General features: G+C 50.3%; 1 protein-coding gene across 4 annotated transcripts in view; it reads right to left on the reverse strand.

Annotated features, from left to right (window-relative positions):
• Positions 1-8,264: 8,264 nt before the first annotated feature.
• The window catches only part of gli1 (GLI family zinc finger 1), a 36,544-nt gene continuing 26,765 nt past the window's right edge, over positions 8,265-18,043 (reverse strand). For 2 of the 4 annotated variants that reach the window (XM_028999368.1, XM_028999370.1), the window contains exons 2-12: positions 14,696-14,904; positions 14,496-14,594; positions 14,185-14,383; positions 13,877-14,042; positions 13,653-13,760; positions 13,059-13,199; positions 12,789-12,938; positions 11,896-12,060; positions 11,539-11,781; positions 11,124-11,436; positions 8,265-10,886 (exon numbers count right to left, since the gene is read on the reverse strand). In XM_028999368.1, coding sequence (XP_028855201.1) covers positions 8,419-10,886; positions 11,124-11,436; positions 11,539-11,781; positions 11,896-12,060; positions 12,789-12,938; positions 13,059-13,199; positions 13,653-13,760; positions 13,877-14,042; positions 14,185-14,383; positions 14,496-14,594; positions 14,696-14,904 — 4,261 coding nt within the window. In that variant the 3' untranslated portion in view covers positions 8,265-8,418. Of the gene's footprint in view, positions 10,887-11,123; positions 11,437-11,538; positions 11,782-11,895; positions 12,061-12,788; positions 12,939-13,058; positions 13,200-13,652; positions 13,761-13,876; positions 14,043-14,184; positions 14,384-14,495; positions 14,595-14,695; positions 14,905-16,028; positions 16,136-18,043 lie in introns of all 4 variants that reach the window. The other 2 variants (XM_028999367.1, XM_028999369.1) reach the window with 2 other exon arrangements.

Below are 18,043 nucleotides of genomic sequence, written 5' to 3' on the forward strand. Positions count from 1 at the left end.
TTTTCAGGTCAGGGCGCCTCAGTCAGTGACAACCGGATGATAGCAACGTCCTGAATGTCCTTCGGCGGATTCGGCTGATTACGAATCGCTTTTCTCGTCTTTGAGACACACAGGAAGCCGCGGGCCACGTCTGTCGGGCCATCGGCAGCTTATCTGAGAACTGAAAGCGGTTGATGGCGGACCTTTTCACCGGGGGGGTCGGCTGGTGTTCTCCTCTGCTCTCTCACCACGGCGCTGCCGTTCCACGTCTCCCCGCTTCTCTCCTGTACCCTGTCCAGTGTGACAGAGCTGTGCCAAATAAAGATGCACACACACACACACACACACAGCTGGGCTCCAGCTGTACACAAAGGCTGGGGTTTGGAAATCAATGAAGGAGAATGCAGAAAAAGGGGGAAAGAGTTTAAATAAATTGGCACTTGAAAAAAGAAGAGGGGGGGGGGGGGGGGGGCAACGGAGAAGGGGAGAGAGGGAACGAGGATGAGGGGAGGAAATGAACTAAACAGTCCGCGTCGTTTCAGAACCTCCCGAGTGTGCACGAGTTAAACGTGTAAGAAGGAAGGACTTGAATGTGCGTCTTCACGTCCAACTTTAAACTCCCAATTACTCAATTGCAATCGGCGACGTGCCATTAATGACGCCGAATGCCACAAGTTACCTCGCGCGACACACAGGACGCGGGGCTCAAATTTCCACTGCCGAAATGTACAGTCCTCAGGCTCTAGTCTGTAAAGTCCATGTAATGTCCTTTACAACTCTTTGAAGTCACCCTTTGATAAGGTACAAACCCTACACTGGTTTAATTGTGTGTATGCAGTTGTACACTCTACTGTATCCATGACCTGATCTACCCCATAATATCTCCATAGTGTGTGTGTCATGTATACACACACACACACACTCAACATTCCTCATAGTACATATAGGAAGTAATGGAGTGTATATATCAAGTGAGACCCATTGTGTGACGCTTGAGGTGAAATTGAGATCTACTGTACATATCATTCTTAACCACTTCTGAGTTATTAAAGAAATGTGTTTTTAATTCAAAAATCAAACCGACACGCAAAGTTTGATCAAAGCATCAGAATTCTTTTTGTTTTTTGCAAAACGTCACTTGCGCCCACGTTGTTCTCGGCCCTCAATGTGTACGCCCTACGTACCACACACTAAGTCCACCGTATATATAAACCCCATAGCACACTCCAGCAGTCATGCACACCCTAAAAAAAAAAAAACCTCTTAACGTCTTAACACAAAAGCCCAGAAAGCCAGAGGAGGGGAAAATGTCCTTGTTTCCAGCGGTCTCTTGTTTTCCAGTTGTGTCCCACATCGCACGCGTCTGGGCCCTGCCAGCTCGAGAGGGGCCGCCATTCCTCCACTGCATCCCAAGGCAGCGACGGTGACAGTTTTATTGGAGAGAAGGAGACTTCATCGAGGCTGCGTCATGCCGAGGGAATGGCGGAGATGGGCCGATGTGTGTGTGTGTGTGTGTGTGTTTGGTGGCGTCCTCCCCCCAGTGCTTGTTCTCAGCATCAGGATTTGCCAAGTTCGTTTCGTTTTATCTAGCGCCGTGTTCTGAACGCACAGCTCCGCTGCATTCCGTACTCCTGCTACGAAAAACAGGCAACAGGCAGGGAATAAAAAAACGGAGAAAGGTCGCGTGAATAGAAATGCCCCCATTGCCTAGTCGCTCATTCCACAAATGCCTCCTCCTTTGGGGTTGCCAGATTGTGCGCGTTAATTGTTCGCAGTCAGTGGGGAAAAACCGGGGCGGGATGCGCGTGTTCCCCCTCATCTGCCCGGCACATGCTCAGGGGTCCTCGCAAGTTCCCCCTCGTTCCCGCTTACCTGCTAAATCTCGGCCCGCACCTGTCCACGCCGGACCCACATGGATACTGGCGGGAAAAAAAGAAAATTCACGAGCTTCAATCGAAGCCTGTTTTATTTAAAGAGCGAACAGCTGCCACAAAGTTTTTAACACTTCAGCTAAACAAACGAACGTCCAGCTCATATGTAGATCATATCGGAGGAAGAATACGATCAAGTTGGCAATGCAAATTAAAGTAAATATTCATCAGATGTTCATCTATTCCCCCAAGATGCCGCGCCCTTGGTGGCATCAATCAGATGGCGGTTGAAAATGTTTCACGGCATCTGACGCCCCCGCCGCTCCGGCCCAAACCGAGGAGGTTGATTTGCGAGGCCAACGTCTGGGCCAGTAGGCGACGGGGACGTGGCGTTAGCACCAAGCGGCCGGAGGGGATCTCACGAAGGTGAGAGGGCCGGCCCCACCCCCGACACACACACACACACACACACACACACAGGAACACTCACGCTACATACAAATGAGGTGACACTCGAGGACCTTCGCATCACAAGTTCCCCTGCTAAACTGCCCGGAAGACACAAAATAAGTGTGTGTGTGTGTGTGTGTGTGTGTCTGTACTCAAATTGTGCCCGTTGTCATGATGCTACGTAAGAAACCACCACAGAATAAGCCGTAAAGTGTGATTTACGCTGTAATTGCTACACACTAATAAGTCGTTTCATGCTGCGGATCCAGCTCGCTCACACTAGTCTCACGCTTGCGGCCTCCGGTGCCGGCGCCTGGGTCCCCGACTCGCCGCGGCGGTCACGTCCTCTCCTTTTTGAAGAAGTCAATTTCGCGTCAATTGACAGTTCCAGCCTTCACACTTGGCAGGACAGTTAGAAAGCTCATTACTTTGCTCAAACTATTCTATTATTTGCAGGAGCACTCATCAACGGCTGGGAATTATTAATAATAATATTAATAATAATAATTAATAACGCGGCTCTGCAATGCACTCGCAGTCGTTACGCTCTGTCCATTTTTTTGTGTGTGTGCAGACTGGGTTTGAAACACACACACTGGTTTAACAGCGAGTGTTTCATCTCTCTCTCCCAGTTTAATAACTTGCACATGCTTTCTGAGTTTTGCATATTAATGATGATTTAAAAAAAAAAAAAAATTGGTGTGTGTGTGTGTGTGTGTATCGGAAACACCTCACGATTGTGTCATTTTCTTCAAAAAAGTCCCAATCAGACCACATCTGCCCCGTGATAGTTTCATTCTTATCCATCTGTCCGTCAGCACTGTGCATTTAAACTCCACCGCAATCCTTTTATTTTATTTTTGCACTTTGTAAAATATCTAAATTTTTAATTGACCGTAACGTTAAAAACGGGTATCAAAACCCCAGATGGCCGTGGAAAGGGAACTAATCCCAGATAGCGGTACAAGGCGATCTTGTGGTCTCGCACGTGTCCCGGAATTACAGCTCACAGTTTTTGCTAATTCCTCCTCCTCCTCTCCCTCCTCCTCCTCCTCCTGTCCCAGATGAAACTTCCAGATTTAAGGGAAACTTACTGTGCCAGGCCGGTTATAAATACCCGTAAACGCACCGCACGATCCTCACTCTGGCTCACTTCGATATTGGTAAAAAATACACACTAAAAATAAAAATAAAAAAAAATACATACAGTACAGGTAAAAGGTTTGGACACACCTTCTCATTCAATGTGTTTTCTTTATTTTCATGACCAGTGGTTCTCCAACAGTCTTGAAGGAGTTCCCAGAGGTGTCCAGCTCACCCCAAACCATCTCAACTGGGTTCAGGTCCGGTGACTGTGGAGTTCAGGTCTCCACTTTTTGTTAAGTACATAACTCCACATGTGTTCATTCATAGTTTTGATGCCTTCAGTGAGAATCTACCAACGTAAATGGTCATGAAAATAAAGAAAACACATTGAATGAGAAGGTGTGTCCAAACTTTTGGCCCGTACTGTATATATATATATATTTATATGTTCACTTATATTGATAAACAAATACACAATAAAAATATATAAATACATAAACAAACAAACAAATAAATAAAGGTCAGGTGTTTGCTGACAGGGGCAAACTTTTTACGCACGAAACAGTCGCGACGCCGGCACGAGTGGAAGCGTTACGCGGGCGCGTAAAGACCGACAGGACCGTTACTCGCCGTGTCGGGGTCCTAAATAAGGAGGATCTGTGACGGATGCGCTCCGCTCCTACCCCGGGTCCGCCTCGGGTTCGCCTGCTTCCTCCGGGTGCCCCGGCACTCCTCTGCCATGCTGCCGCGTCCGTGCTCCGCGTGGAAGTGGGGAGCGCTCAGGTGGCGCCGCGCACACCGCGGACTCGGGGGGGCTCATCGTCGCCGCGCGCCCCTCTGCGGGCGCGCGCGCGCTCGCGCGCGTGATGTCACGGCGCGTTGTGGGCGGGGCGGACCCGGCTGAAGGTGCGAGTTGGCCGAGAAAAAAGTTGTCCGTTGAAAGTAAAAGTCACTTTTAACCAGGGTGGTAGTAGCCTAGTGGGTAACACACTCGCCTATGAACCAGAAGACCCAGGTTCAAATCCCACTTACTACCATCGTGTCCCTGAGCAAGACACTTAACCCTGAGTGTCTCCAGGGGGGGACTGTCCCTGTAACTACTGGTCGTAAGTCGCTCTGGATAAGTAATCACGCATTTACCACGGTGCGCATTATCACTTCCACGTGATAAAAAAAACGGGTGTTTTTTCGGCCCAAGACGCGTGATTAACCCGCGTTTAATCGTCAGGTGAGCCTCTCCGGGCCCCGCACCTGCGCGCAGCCCCCCCGCCACGGCCGCAGGAAGTCCCGGATCGTCCACCTTCTTCCTCCTGAATGGCCGGGGCCGTAATCTGTTTAGCAACTGAAAACAGCATCGGGGGGAGGAAAAAAAGGGCCTAACGCGCCGTTTCAGGACCCCCACCTTGGCATTCTGGCCCGCTGAGCCCCCCCAGCGTTCCCGCTTCAGCGGCCCGACGATCCAGAACAATTCCTGCCCATGCTGGCCCTGCAGGTCCCTTCGAGGTATTAAAGCAAATGCAAATGCAAAATAACCTAATAATGTGATCATTGGGCTTTCTTGGTTTTAAAAGGCTTGAATTTAATTGCACGTGGTTTTATATGTTCCAGAATATTCTTATTATGTATTAGTAATACATTAGTAATAAATGCATAAATGCGGTAAATGTAAATGTAGTAAACCTCTGTATTTAATAATACACAAAGTCCACATTTTCTGAGAATCCAAGGCACAGCAGGCTGCTTTCTTTTTTCAGCCAGTGAGAAATCTGTACATTATTCCTCCTCGGAGGAAGATCTTTTTCCGAGCGGATTCGACTACTGTTAAACAACACCGCAGGACGCAACAATGGCAGCCTGCTGGAAACACTCCTGGTGACCCTGGACCTCCTCGCGATTTGCTAATGGACATTTGTCGTATAAAAAAGAAAAGGATCCCAGGTGAAAAGGGATGGAGGGGTCCTTGGGTCCTTTTATGTGACGGGGGGCTGGGCTGGTGTGTCGGGGGTAATAAACCAGCCCGACTGCGGGAACGGAGCTCTGTACTTATATTGAAATAAAAAAATAAAAAAAAGACTCCTAATCATCAACGCAGAATGGTGTTTGTGGGAGAGGCAGGACAGGCCGAGGGTCCGAGGCCACATTGTGACACTGACCTGTGGGTCGTGGCATCTGTGAGCCAAATGGCGTGGCCCCTTGCATTAAGGTGGAATGAGAGGCCTGTCGTGGTTATTTATGACCAGATTGTATTGTTTCTCTCCCTTTCTCTCTAATTCTGCCATGCACGCAAAAAAAAAAAAAAAAAAAAAAAACCCTAAACAAGAGCAGAGGGCGAACGTCCCCTTTTTTTCAGAACGAAGACGTTGCACCATGTGGTTCGCTGAAGGATGCGGTGAGAAGTTGAGGTGGCCGGAAAAAAAAAAGGCGTCAAAGTGAACGACGGAGAGAAGAATCACCATCTTAGCATGTACCAAAACACGATAGACGCAACACACTCACAGGCCCGCTGTCATCACACACACTGACACACACACACACACACTGACGCACACACACACACAGTGAGAGCCCAGAGATTGGGTCAGTAGGGAGCTGCCCCACTGGGATTTTGTCCCAGTCTGTGGCATGGGTTCAAAGCTAGGAGCGCGGGGAGGGGACCCTTTAAACAGCATATTAAGCAGGAGTTAATTATATGCCAACCTTCGCAACAAAGGCTGGGAAAAAGAACCTTTCACTTGAATGGTGAGACAAGAAGAAAAGACGAAGAAGAAAAAAAGTCATTATGCTCCCCAACTTTTTTTCTTTTTCTTTTTGCATTTGAAAACCTCAGTTCTTATTTTGGCATTTCCATTTGTATTCTAAAGCGCAGCACAGCAGATTTGGCTTAAGTCATGTTGCAGTTGTGGGGGCTGAGCCTTCATGTGCAACTTTTTTATACCCTAATTATATCATTACGGCGAGCTTTCAAAGCTGCCGGGTGAGCGCTGCGATTCATATAAAGAGAACCGAAACATGGCGACGTTTCTGTCGAACTGATTTCTCTTTTCATCGTGTGAACTGTGGTTAAATGGTAGGCCTGACGCGGCAAGTGGCGGCACTGGAGAGCTGAACGGTGTTGTTTAAGAAGGGCTTGTCTACCACATCGAGCTAAAAGGCACAATTAAGAACCAGGCACAATTAAGATTTGAGGTTGTGCGCGTGGATGGAAAAATAAATAAAAAAAAAAACGCTCCCCCAAGCCCTCTGATAAGATGCCCTGAATCATGCTGAATCAATCAACTGTACTCACAAGACGGTTTTCTGTTATTGGTGGCGGTATGATTACCCTAAGTGAGGGGATCAGGGACCGGGGAGGGGGGGTTAGGTGGCACGGGGACACCCCAGGACGAATGAGTCAGGATCTGCCCCAGTGACCACAGGGCAACACGTCATGCAGTAGATGTAGTCGTCCCCGTCTCGTATAAAACTACACTTACAGCTGCGAGCAGAAGCACTGCGGCGAAGGACAGAATCCGCAGAATCCTATTAATATGATTCACGTGTCAGAATATAGCCATAATTCATGTGTTGTTCCGTAGATGAAGTGATTATATGAGAAATGACATGTTTTCGGCTCATTTCATGTTTCACATTAAGTTTAAGAAGACGTTTAACAGGGAAGGGTCCTGCATGGTGGAAGCGACCCCTTGTGGACGAACGTGCGCCTTGCAGCGGCTGTTGTGGTGCGATTAAAAACCCCCCCCAGAAAAAAAGCATCCCGCATTATTCACAGGCTGAACGTGTTTATTTATAAACTGGTAGATATAGTACATTTGTATAAAACTGTAGAAAATGGTACGCAAAAAATATACGCTTTCCTGTGCATATAGAGTAAAATGCTACCGTAACATTTATTATTAATGTTCTTTTGCCGGAAAAGAAAAAAAATAATAACAAAAGTTTGACTGAACTTGTGACAAATCCATGAGTAAATGTTATTTTCATTTTCAGCAGAACCGGAAAAATAATAACGTACATTCTATGTGACGGCAGAACGCGGCCATGATCGTTATTGCTGTGAGTGGGACGTAGTGTTTTAACAGTTCAAACGTAATCTTTGGCATTTCATGCACAGTGGAGGTGTGCGCGTTTTAGTGTCGAGTTCGAGTAAAACACCGTAACACTCCTGTCGAAGCTCCTGCGTCCGCCGACGCGCACTGAGAGCTTCGCGAACTGTCCTGTAACTCAGTGCAGCAACCAGTGCAATACTGTGACGTGGTGTTGAAATACAGACTTTGGCGGAAACCCACCGCGGCCCTGCGATAGTACCTAATTGCCGGGGTTCTTGCTCATACCTGCAAGACAAATGATTCCGGCTTTTTTTCTAGAAAGGATCTCATTCTCTAAAGATCCCTTGTCATTGATTGGCGGTTGGGTGCGTCCTTTTTGGCTCTAGGCACTTAAGGCACTTGTATCCTGGCAGGTAAACAGTTTTGTGACAAAAGCACACTGGCCATCGTGACTGTCGGTGAAGTTTTGCACTCATCTAAATACCGCTTCCAAAATCCCCAAAATACTGACGTGTGTCTCTGCGGAGGTGTGTTCCCTGGGATAACGCACGATACGGGCACTGTACGGCGCGACCACGGCAGCCCTTAAGTTAATACGCGAGTTCCTGTCGTTTCGAGGCCCAGCTTGCCCTCCGAGTACAGGCGGTCGAGGGAGCAGTTGAGTTCTCCGCTATCAACGTGGTCATATAAACAGCATATATAATGTTTGATATATTTACAGTAGGCACATTGTCATCAGCACCTCAGCTGCCTTCGCTGCCTGTGGCTGGAATGCTCCGGACTGGAGTTCCGGAATTCTTTTTTTCGCGCAGACAAACAAAAACAAAGCAAAAAAAAAAAAAAAAAAAAAGAAACACACACACACACACAGAAAGCAGGTCATCGTCCCGTAGGACACACGTGGAAGGGACATGGACAAACAGGCACCTTTGGTTTTTAGTTTCCTCAACGAGCCACCGGGCCCTGGTCACCGCCTGACTACCCGACTACGACATCGTGTTCAGGTACTTGTTCTCCCCCGCAAGCGAATTCAACATGGACGTCATGTCTCCCACGGCCATGTTGGACAGGCCCGAGGGCAGGGCGACGGAGGTCTGGGGCGTGGTGAGGCGGGACGAGGTTTGCGAGGACGACTGAAGGTGGCCCAGCGGAGGGTTGACCGGGCTGTAGGACGAGGGGTCCGGGTCGTCCATGATGGACGCGAAGTCGATCTGCGCGTTCTCCAGGTCCAGGTTCTCCAGGGTGTTGGACACCGGAGCAGACTCGGGGTAAACTAGCGTGGCCGACTTGGGGGCCGGCTCCATGGTCCCCAGGTGCAGCTGGTTGGGGCAGGGCCCCGACTGAGCCTCCGGGAGGGATTGCAGCTGATTGTCTATGTTGTGGTGCGCGTGGATCTGCCCGGAGTAGAACACGGCGTTGCTGCTGAAGCCCTCTGGAGGGGGCTGCTGCTGCTGCTGCTGCTGCATCGGGGGCAGCCGGACGGCTCTGCGCGGGCTCGCGGCGGAGTGCACCGGGCTCAGGTGAGGTGGGCTTCCCAGGTACCCTCCGTGCTGAGAGAGGCTGTTCTGGCGGCTCAGGGACTTGCGTCCTTGCGGAGGCCGGGGCACCCTCTCCTGGCTGTAGCAGGAGCCCGGCATGCCCGCCAGCTGTTCTTTGGGGGGCGCAGAGCTGGGTGCCCGGCCGTGGGGGCTCATGAGGTTCTCATTAGGGTATTCTGGGTAGCCGGAGGCAGGGTAGAGGTCCTGCTGGTGTTGCTGGGGGCTGCGTTGCATGACGGGACCTTGCTGCCCGCCCATGTCCACGCCCTCGGCCACTGCTCCCCCCTTCCGTTGCTCGTGCTGCTGCTCCCACATGAGTGCCTGCTGGGACTGGACGTAGTTCCGCACCATCATCTCCTTCACCTGCAGCATGGGCATCTGGGCCCTGCGTCCGTCCGTCAGAGACGAGCCGGCACATCCCAGACTCAGGCCGCCGCTGGGGAAGGAGCCCTGCTGCTGCTCCTGAGGAGGCTGGAAGTCACTGGCCGACCTGCCCATCATCCCCTGGGGGGGCTGCTGCGGAGAATAGGCCTGTGGGGAGAGGGGCATGGTGCCTGGATGCAAGAGCTGGTGCTGGGGCAGCAGTGGCTTGGCGTTTTGGCAGGCACTGGGGGCCGACATGGACGGGTGGAACTGTTGCTCTGGTTTGATGGTGACCTTCTGCCGGCCTCCATCCGCGCTGTTATACATGTTTTGCTGGGGAAACGAGGAACCCTGCATGCCCTGGTCGTGGTACTGCATCCCACCTTGCATTGCTCCATGGGCGCCCTCTGCCGCCCATGGTCCTCCCATGCCATCTGCCCCCCGGTTCAGATTTGGGAAGTGAGGTGCAGAAGGGCTGAGTTGGCACGTGCTCATACTATACTCGGCCTGCTGCAGCAAACTGTTGGCCATGTCTGTCTGGCCCCCGTAGTGTCCCGGCACACCCATCTGGTTAGGCTGGAAGGACTGATCTGGGCATCCCATGGCGTCATGCCTTGGGGACAGCTGAGTCTGGTGCTGGTGATACCCCAGGTAGGTCCTGTTGCCTTGGTGGACCATCATGCCCTGCTCCCTAGCGTTCGTGTTTCTGCTCTCCGGCTCCATGGCCAGGGCTTCCATCATGACGTTCTCCGAGATGGAGGGTGGCCGCGGTGAGTACATGTGCCGTGCGATGTTGGCATCAGAGCCAAAGTGCTGTATTGACACGCTGGCATTCCGCCGATCCATCATGGCCACGTTGTTCAAACTGTTGAAACGCTGGACCTTCGGAAGTACTTGCTGTTCGCCGACTGAGCGTACGGGGTCACTGGCCCGCCGGGTGCTGTTGCCCGGTACCTGATGCGGGTACATGAGTCTGGTGCCATACTCGCTGTTGGCACTCGGCCTCCGACTGCCTCCGTGCTGGAGGTATGGCGGTACAGGCTGTTCATGGTATTCCTCTAGGAAAGCCGCTCTCCGGCCAGGAGTGCCTGGCGGCTCCATGTTGGGCAGAGGAGTGGGTGGAGGTCCACCAGTGGCTGCTGCATACTTGGCCTTCAGGTTGTACTGCTGGGCAGGGGTGAGGCTGGGCAGGCCGGGGAGGCCCCCTCCTCCTTGGCAGGATCCTGCGCGCCGACTTGTCTCCGGGGACAGCGGATCTCCGCCCGCCTCTGGACCCATCATGTTTTGAGAGTGTCCCCCTCCTCCTCCTACTCCTCCCATGCTAGACACTTCGCTGGACCGGCGGCTGGACAGGTAGGGCGAGACGAGAGAGGAACGTCGGCTCACGGTGTAGGCCGAACTCAGACTGCTGGTGCCACTACCCCGTCTGTCATTGGGGGGGCAGGGGACAGCCATTCCACCGGTGCCCAGTTCATGGCTGGAAAGCTCCATGACTCTGCGGTTGGACACCAATGGGGCAGGAGCACACATGCCCATCATCTCCCCACTGGCTGCTGTAAAAAGGAGATGCACAGAACATTAGGTTATAAGGTTATCAGAGCCTCTGGACTAAAGGAGGAATGGCAAAACATCTCAAAGCATGGAATGTGTCAGTTTGCAGATGTAGAGTCTTAAAGTGCCGATTTATTATTTCCAGAAAAAAGATCTGAAAATGTACTTTTTTTGAATGATTGTACATAATATTTAATTAATCTCATGAATTTCAATATAATCTCATATATTCATCTTACATGTGAGAGCTGGCAGCTTGCTGCTGCCCAGGCCCCTTCCAGGTGGCGTGGGCCGGTGGATCTGCTTCAGTTTGTCGATCTTCAGGTTTTCTAGCCTTTTCAGGGCCTGAGCTGACATCCCCAAGCCTCCTGATACCGTTCCACCGGTGTGCTCCGGCACCACGGCGCCTCCGTCCTCCAGGGCGGTCAGGTCCTCCAGGCTGCCTGCGGCATTCAGGTTCATCTCCACCCCGCTGTCGTTGTTGTTGGCACTGCCCAGTGGCGATCGCTCACTGCTGCACGAGGACTGGCCACCGGGACTGGGCTGAGACTTCTGACAAAATAAGCATATGGCAAAAGTTTTGCATAACAATACAATTCTACCAGATCAATATGTTTCCACAATTATTATGTAGCAGCAGCTCAATGTCCTCACCAGGGTGGTCTCTGGAGCAAGAAGCTTGCAGTCTTCCCGGCGAGGCTCCTCCTTCTCCATGAGCAACTCAGTGGTTTGGCCTCCAGGGGTCATGGAAGACCCTGGAGGTCGTGGGCCTGTGTCACCACGGTATTTCTTGGTGATGTGTGCCTCTGGTCCATGTACTGTTTTAACGTGCTTACGGAGCGAGCTGGGATCCGTGTACCGCTTCGTGCAGCCAGGGATCTTACACACGTAGGGTTTCTGCCAAAAGACCAGAAAATGTCACACACCTGTGAGTAGCCTGTTAAACCTGAATTCGAATTCTTATTATGAAACGTTTCATGGTATAAAAGACCACTAGGGGCAGCATCGCACCTCGTTAGAGTGAGTGCGATTCTGGTGCTTGGCGCGATCGGAGGCGTTTGAGAAGGCCTTGTTGCAGCCCTCGTGCTCACAGACGTACGGCTTTTCCCCAGTGTGCGAGCGGAGGTGGGTCTTCAGATTCTCCAGACGCGAGTATGCCTTGTTACAACCTTCAAACTGTAGCACACATAAACACACGTGCGGTTTTGATAATCTGCAGATAACCCTGTCATCAAAGCGGACCATCTCAAGGCTAAATGAGAACAACACCTGCTCAGAGTTCATGATGACCTGCTAAGTGTTTTTCCAAATGGTCCAGTGACCTCAAATCCCAGAGACCTCCTGCTGGGCTAGTTGTAAGAAATGCCACCATAAGTGACAGCAAATCAATGAAAAATTGACTGATTGATGAGCATGAGCATGCAACCTTTATGCTATGGCCTTCTGTCACTGTATCTCAGCCCTACTGAACACTTCAGGGACATTTTGGAATGAGTCTTAGCCTCTTCCATCTTTTCGGAAGAGTCATTTACATTTACAGCATTTATCAGACGCCCTTATTCAGAGCGACTTAAACTCAGTAGTTACAGTAGTTACAGGGACAGTCCCCTCAGGAGCAACTTAGGGTTAAGTGTCTTGCTCAGGGACACAATGGTAGCAAGTGGGATTTGAACCTAGGTCTTCTGGTTCATAGGCGAGTGTGTCACCACTACTACCCGCTACTACCACCCTGACTCCTGTGCATCACTCCGGTAGACTAACAGTCACTTGGGAATCTGTGCAAAGGAGGACTGAAGCTGTTCTGGGTGATTGTGGCGGCTCTCAGTATGTACTGCAGATCCGAAAAAATGTACTCAGAACCCTCTTGCCGATCTCCTGCACGTGTAATCGTTGTCCGTACTCACAGTGCACTTGTGCGGCTTCTCCCCTGTGTGCCTGCGCATGTGCACCACCAGCATGTACTGCGCCTTAAAGGGACGCTGCTCCCGGGAACAGTCCTGCCAGTGGCACACAAACTCCTTCTTCTCTCCGTGGATGTGCTCGTTGTTTATATGCTGAGGTGGAGAGACAGAGAGAGAGAGAGAGAGAGAGAGAGAGAAGCTCTTATTGCCCTCTTGCTCCTCCAGGACTCTTTTCCTGAGTAGCCTTTTCCCATGATTCAGTGCTCTGCTTACATGCACAAGTTGCTCCTGTGTGTCGAACTCCTTGCTGCAGCTCTCCCAGTGGCAGTTGGTTTCATATATGGCCTCTGGCTCCGGCTTTCCGTCCTCTTTGTCCAGGTCCTCTCTGCCCTCCAGTAGTCCCATCAAAGGGTCCTGAGGATGAGCCACACTCTTTCGCAACCATTGTGCCATGGACCATTTGTGGGATCAACAGCGCCATCTAGAGGGATACTTTTTTCAAGTTCGATTTGCACATTTACGTTTACGGCATTTATCAAACACCCTTATCCAGACCGACTTACAATCAGTAGTTACAGGGACAGTCCCCCCAAGAGACACACAGGTTAAGTGTCTTGCTCAGGGACACAGTGGTAGTAAGTTGTGTTTGAACCTGGGACTTTGTGGTCATCTAGTTCATAGGTGGGTGTGTTACTCACTAGACTACTACCACCCCAGTTAATTGATTTTTAATATTAAAAATACATGATGTGAAATACCATAAAATAGAATTGATTGGTGAAATAATTGGGGGTTTATGAATAGGATGATAATAGTATGAATATTCTGAGAACCCTGATTTAACATCAAGCATACTACTTAACTCACCTGAGTGCCAGTGGACGATGGGCTAGCCATGTCTCCTTCTGACCTCTCCTCCAGACTCTTCACGTTGATGCCGTCCATTATGCTGCCGAGCATGGGCTCTTTCTTCAGCTGCACAGAACACACCAGATTATGAACTTGCTCCATGAACTGAATTCATACATAGCATTTAATATGTGCGGTTTAGCTAGATCTTCATCTGCTCAGTGACACTGGGGAGCTCTTACAAGTCCGTGCTTTGGAGGAGCATGGAGTCGAGGGTTGTGGGGTGGAAGCCGTGGAGATGGGGCATGGCAGGGTCCGGGTGGGTGTCCGAGGGGGGTGTTTCCTCCAAACATTGAGCCCTGTGGTCTGGACTGGTAGCTCATAGTACCTGAATAGCCCATTGATGGGCTGATGGTGGATTGTATAGGAAAAAAAAGGAATGAATATGAATCCTTGGTTGTGGGCATGACCAGAGTGTCCAGTTTATAGTACATGTCTATAGACCAGCAAAAACAAAATGTCACCAGATAGAATTGGGTGTTAGACTGACCTCATGGCACCCACTGACAGATGGCCATAGGAACTGGCACCGTTGGGGCCACAGCGGGAGTTAACAAAGGCCACCAGGGAATTGGGCGAGGTGCGGATCACTGTCTGCAGGTCCACGCTGGCATCTGACAGTGGAGAGATGGACAGGGCGCGCTTCTTGGTCAGCTTTAACATGGAGCGAGGGGTGGAGAACCGAGAGCCTGAGAAAGGGCCAGGGGGAAAGAGAGTGAGATAGAGAGCGAGAGAGAGCGCACTGTCGGAATAAACTTTTCTAAATAGTTTTCTGAAAGTTTGAGACAGTTTGAGTCTCACCATCAGCAGAGCCCATTAGCTCTGAGCCTGCATGACCATGTGGGAAGTTGGGATGGGCCATCAGATTGCTCTGGCTATAGTACTGGCTGCCGTTTCCTCCTATGAGCCAACCAATTGAATTAGAATTAGAAATGGAAATGCCATATTTTTAACATTTTCGACATTTTAATAAACCAAATAATAAAAAAAATGTATCTCACCCTCTGCATTTGGCATCCCACGGTGTCCCATCATGCCATGCGGTGGTGGTCCATGGGGCAGGCGCATGTAGGGGTCCATACAGGAGCCCGGTGCCATGTTTTGGGTCAGGGGGTTGTACATGGCTCTGCAGTCGGGAGTTTGGCCGTTGTGAGGGGTGGCGTGCAGGGCAGTCACATCAGTGTAAGAACATCGACCCGATGGTGCCAGGCTGGTCACACAGACAAACAACCAAGGGTCAACTCTACTCACTCCACAACCTACCACTGTGCCCCTGAGCAAAACGCTGAACACTATGATGCTCCATAAATGCTAACAACTGTCAGTCAAGGCAAATATCAACGTTGAAATGTTGTAATGACGTGTTCTGACCACCAGAGGGCCCCAGCACAATCTTCAAGATTGGGAAAAGTTGAACAGCCCAGTGGGGAATCCCCAGTGCTGCTTGGAATTTCAGACTGATCTGAGCTCAGCTGCTGTCCACAACTTTTAGGGTCCCCCAGAACTATTGAAGAAGTCCCCCCCCCCAGCCCCACGTCCTTCTCGCTTGCTCCAACTCTCCCCCGTCTGCCGCGCCTCTCATCTCTTGTCCAAAGCAGACTTTATTCATCTATCTACCTTATAAATCCTTCTTTCAGATCCCCAATTCTTTCACCACAACGTGTATTCCGCCCGCGGGAGCTTAATCTCTATCGGCCTAATCCACAAGGCCGAGGCTCCTCCCCGTCAATCGGCTTCTCTTCTGTCCCCCCCGCGTTCGCTGCTCCCCACCTCTCTCCCGCTGTAACCTGAGTGGGCCTTGGGCAGCCATGCAGAGCGCAGCAGGGCCCTGGTCAGCCTGTAATTAGCAGCTGTTGGAGAGAGAGGGGCTGACACCGCGCTCAACCTGGGTGGCATTGGGGGAGGAGCGGGTGGGCCGTGCCGCTATCTCCACAACAATTGCAGGGGATGGTCTTACAAGCCGGCCGGGGTTCGGGCCGTACAGTAGCCGTCCGCGCCCGGGCTACATTACGCGCTGGCATGTTTAGATAAACACTAGGAGAACGGCTAGGAGACGTTGCTGCTGTTCGATGTGATGGAGGGCTGACTCGCCAGCCATCGGTCCTGCTGTCTAACAGCGGTGGCGAGGTTGTCATTCACTCGCACCGCTCTCTGTTGGCGGGCGGGTTTTTAAATTAGTACGTCAACACGTCTGTAAATTATTTTTAAAGGATGACATCACAGAACGCGCAGAGAAAACTTCATAATGGTAGCTCTGAAGGTGACTAACGCCTGCTGAGGCTCGTCGTGCAACGTTGTGGGAACGCTCCCTGGTTAACCGGGCGTCTGTCTTACCCTTGGGGCGGCTGGTTGGGCGCAGACTCATAGTGATACAGGCCCTGGTGCGGCTGCATGTCAACTGGCATTGGAGCTCAGAATCCTGTCACTGCCTCTCCAAAGCCCTGCAACCGCAAGCAACAGGCACGGTCAAGCGCAGAACCGACTCTCGACCATAGACCAATCGGTTGTTCTCATTATTTAATACAAAAATAATATGAATGCCATTTTAATATCATATAAATTTAAATATATTGACAATGTTAGACTTCTGTTATGTGTCATCATTCACACCATTAATACTTGGTTGGGGCTGATCGATTTTTTTAAGATGCACCAGTACATTATATAGACAGTCTCTTAAACCCACGGACCAAAGGTCATGTGACCCAACTGTAACATGCTAACCCTAAAACCTCCTGGGTCCTTTTCTGGACCCTTTCAGTCTGGCTGTCAGCTGACTTGGTTGCCGATCATGTGACTGGACTGCCTGTGTACAGTCAGTGTGAATTTGACAAGGCCTCATGGACAAAAACAATGGGATTTACTCGGCTCCGCTGAAGAACAATAATGAGCTTTCGCCGACAAACCAGCCCTGATCAAGGGCATCTAGCACGAGTCATAGAGAGGGCGGCCGTCTAGCCCCTGGCCACAGAAAGCATTAATGAGCAGAGATCCACGGCAGCAGCAAAAACCAGACCGTTTCAGAGCTCACATGGTGACAACTGTGTGTATGTGTTTGTGTGTGTGTGTGTCTGTGTTTTACCTTCAAAAGCCACAAAACACCTGCTCATTACACCAAACCACATCACTGAAGTTTGATCTGGCAGATGCAGAGCAGCTTGTATGTTTACAAGAGCAATTACACCAGCAAACCCCGCTTAGAGCGCGTCTACGACCATCTCACCTGTGACAGAAGCATGCACCTGTTGGATTTGAGGATGCAAATAGCTCACCCTGAATGGTTCTAAAAAAAAAGGGGCGTTTTTTAAGGATAGCTGGAAAACCTCCTGGTTTGTGGTTCCATATAACTGAATAAAGTCTTGCATTAATTGGTGTCTTAGTAAGTCGAGGTCCCATGTGATAAAAATCATGATATTGAGTCAGAATGTGAATGTCAGGATCCGGTCCGAAATGGGGGTTACTCCGTTTCATTGTTGTCATGTGAAATGTTCCCTAATCGTTTTCACCTGTGTTAATTGTATAAAGCTGCCCTGTTCGTTTCTTTTCGCTGTCAGGTCTTTAACGTTATGTTCCGTGTTCACCAGTGTCTACGTCTCGGATGTCTCCCCTGTCCTGTGATTCACCATTAAACCCCGGTTTCGTGATGTCAGGTGAAAGCGTCCTTCATTCCTCGTCACTCTTCGTCCTCCTCTCCGTGCACCCGCCGCGTCATGCCCGCATGGACGTGACAGTGAATGGTAATTAAAGAGAAACTCTGGTATGTATCAGAGTTTTTCTATATCATGACACTCATTCAAATGAGCACATATCTTAATAATCGATGGGTCAGAACCATATAGGCATAATTTTACTCCAAAAATGTCAAAAAGCACATTTTCTGAACCAACTGCTTCTGTGTGTTCAGTGTTAATCCATTTGTTCAATAACTAAAATGAGAATAATTTTCATACCCTTATGCCAAAAGTTGATCAAGTTGATCAATTTTATATGAATATGAAACACATGAAGATGTCTCTAAAGGCCATCTAATGGTCATATTGACTATACATATTTATATTGGAAAAAATTGGTACTTTACTCATTATTTCATTTAGGAAAACTGCAGCGGTAGTCCGCACTGAAGCCTCTGTACTGCCTGTCACACTGGTAGGGCTGGTTCACTACTGCCAGTTCACTACTGTCACCCTCCACATTTCCTTTTCCCTGTTTCATGTCATCGCTGCCAATCACCCATCTGCAGGACCTTTAGGTGACAGAGCTGCAGCATGGTGCTGAAAGGCCACCATCCAGCCGCAGGCTGAGGTCAGGGATTAGTGATGTGCTGCTGCACGAGTGTGTCTGGGTGTGAG

This window comes from Denticeps clupeoides, chromosome 12 (assembly GCF_900700375.1).
Source record: "Denticeps clupeoides chromosome 12, fDenClu1.1, whole genome shotgun sequence".
Lineage (NCBI taxonomy): Eukaryota > Metazoa > Chordata > Actinopteri > Clupeiformes > Denticipitidae > Denticeps > Denticeps clupeoides.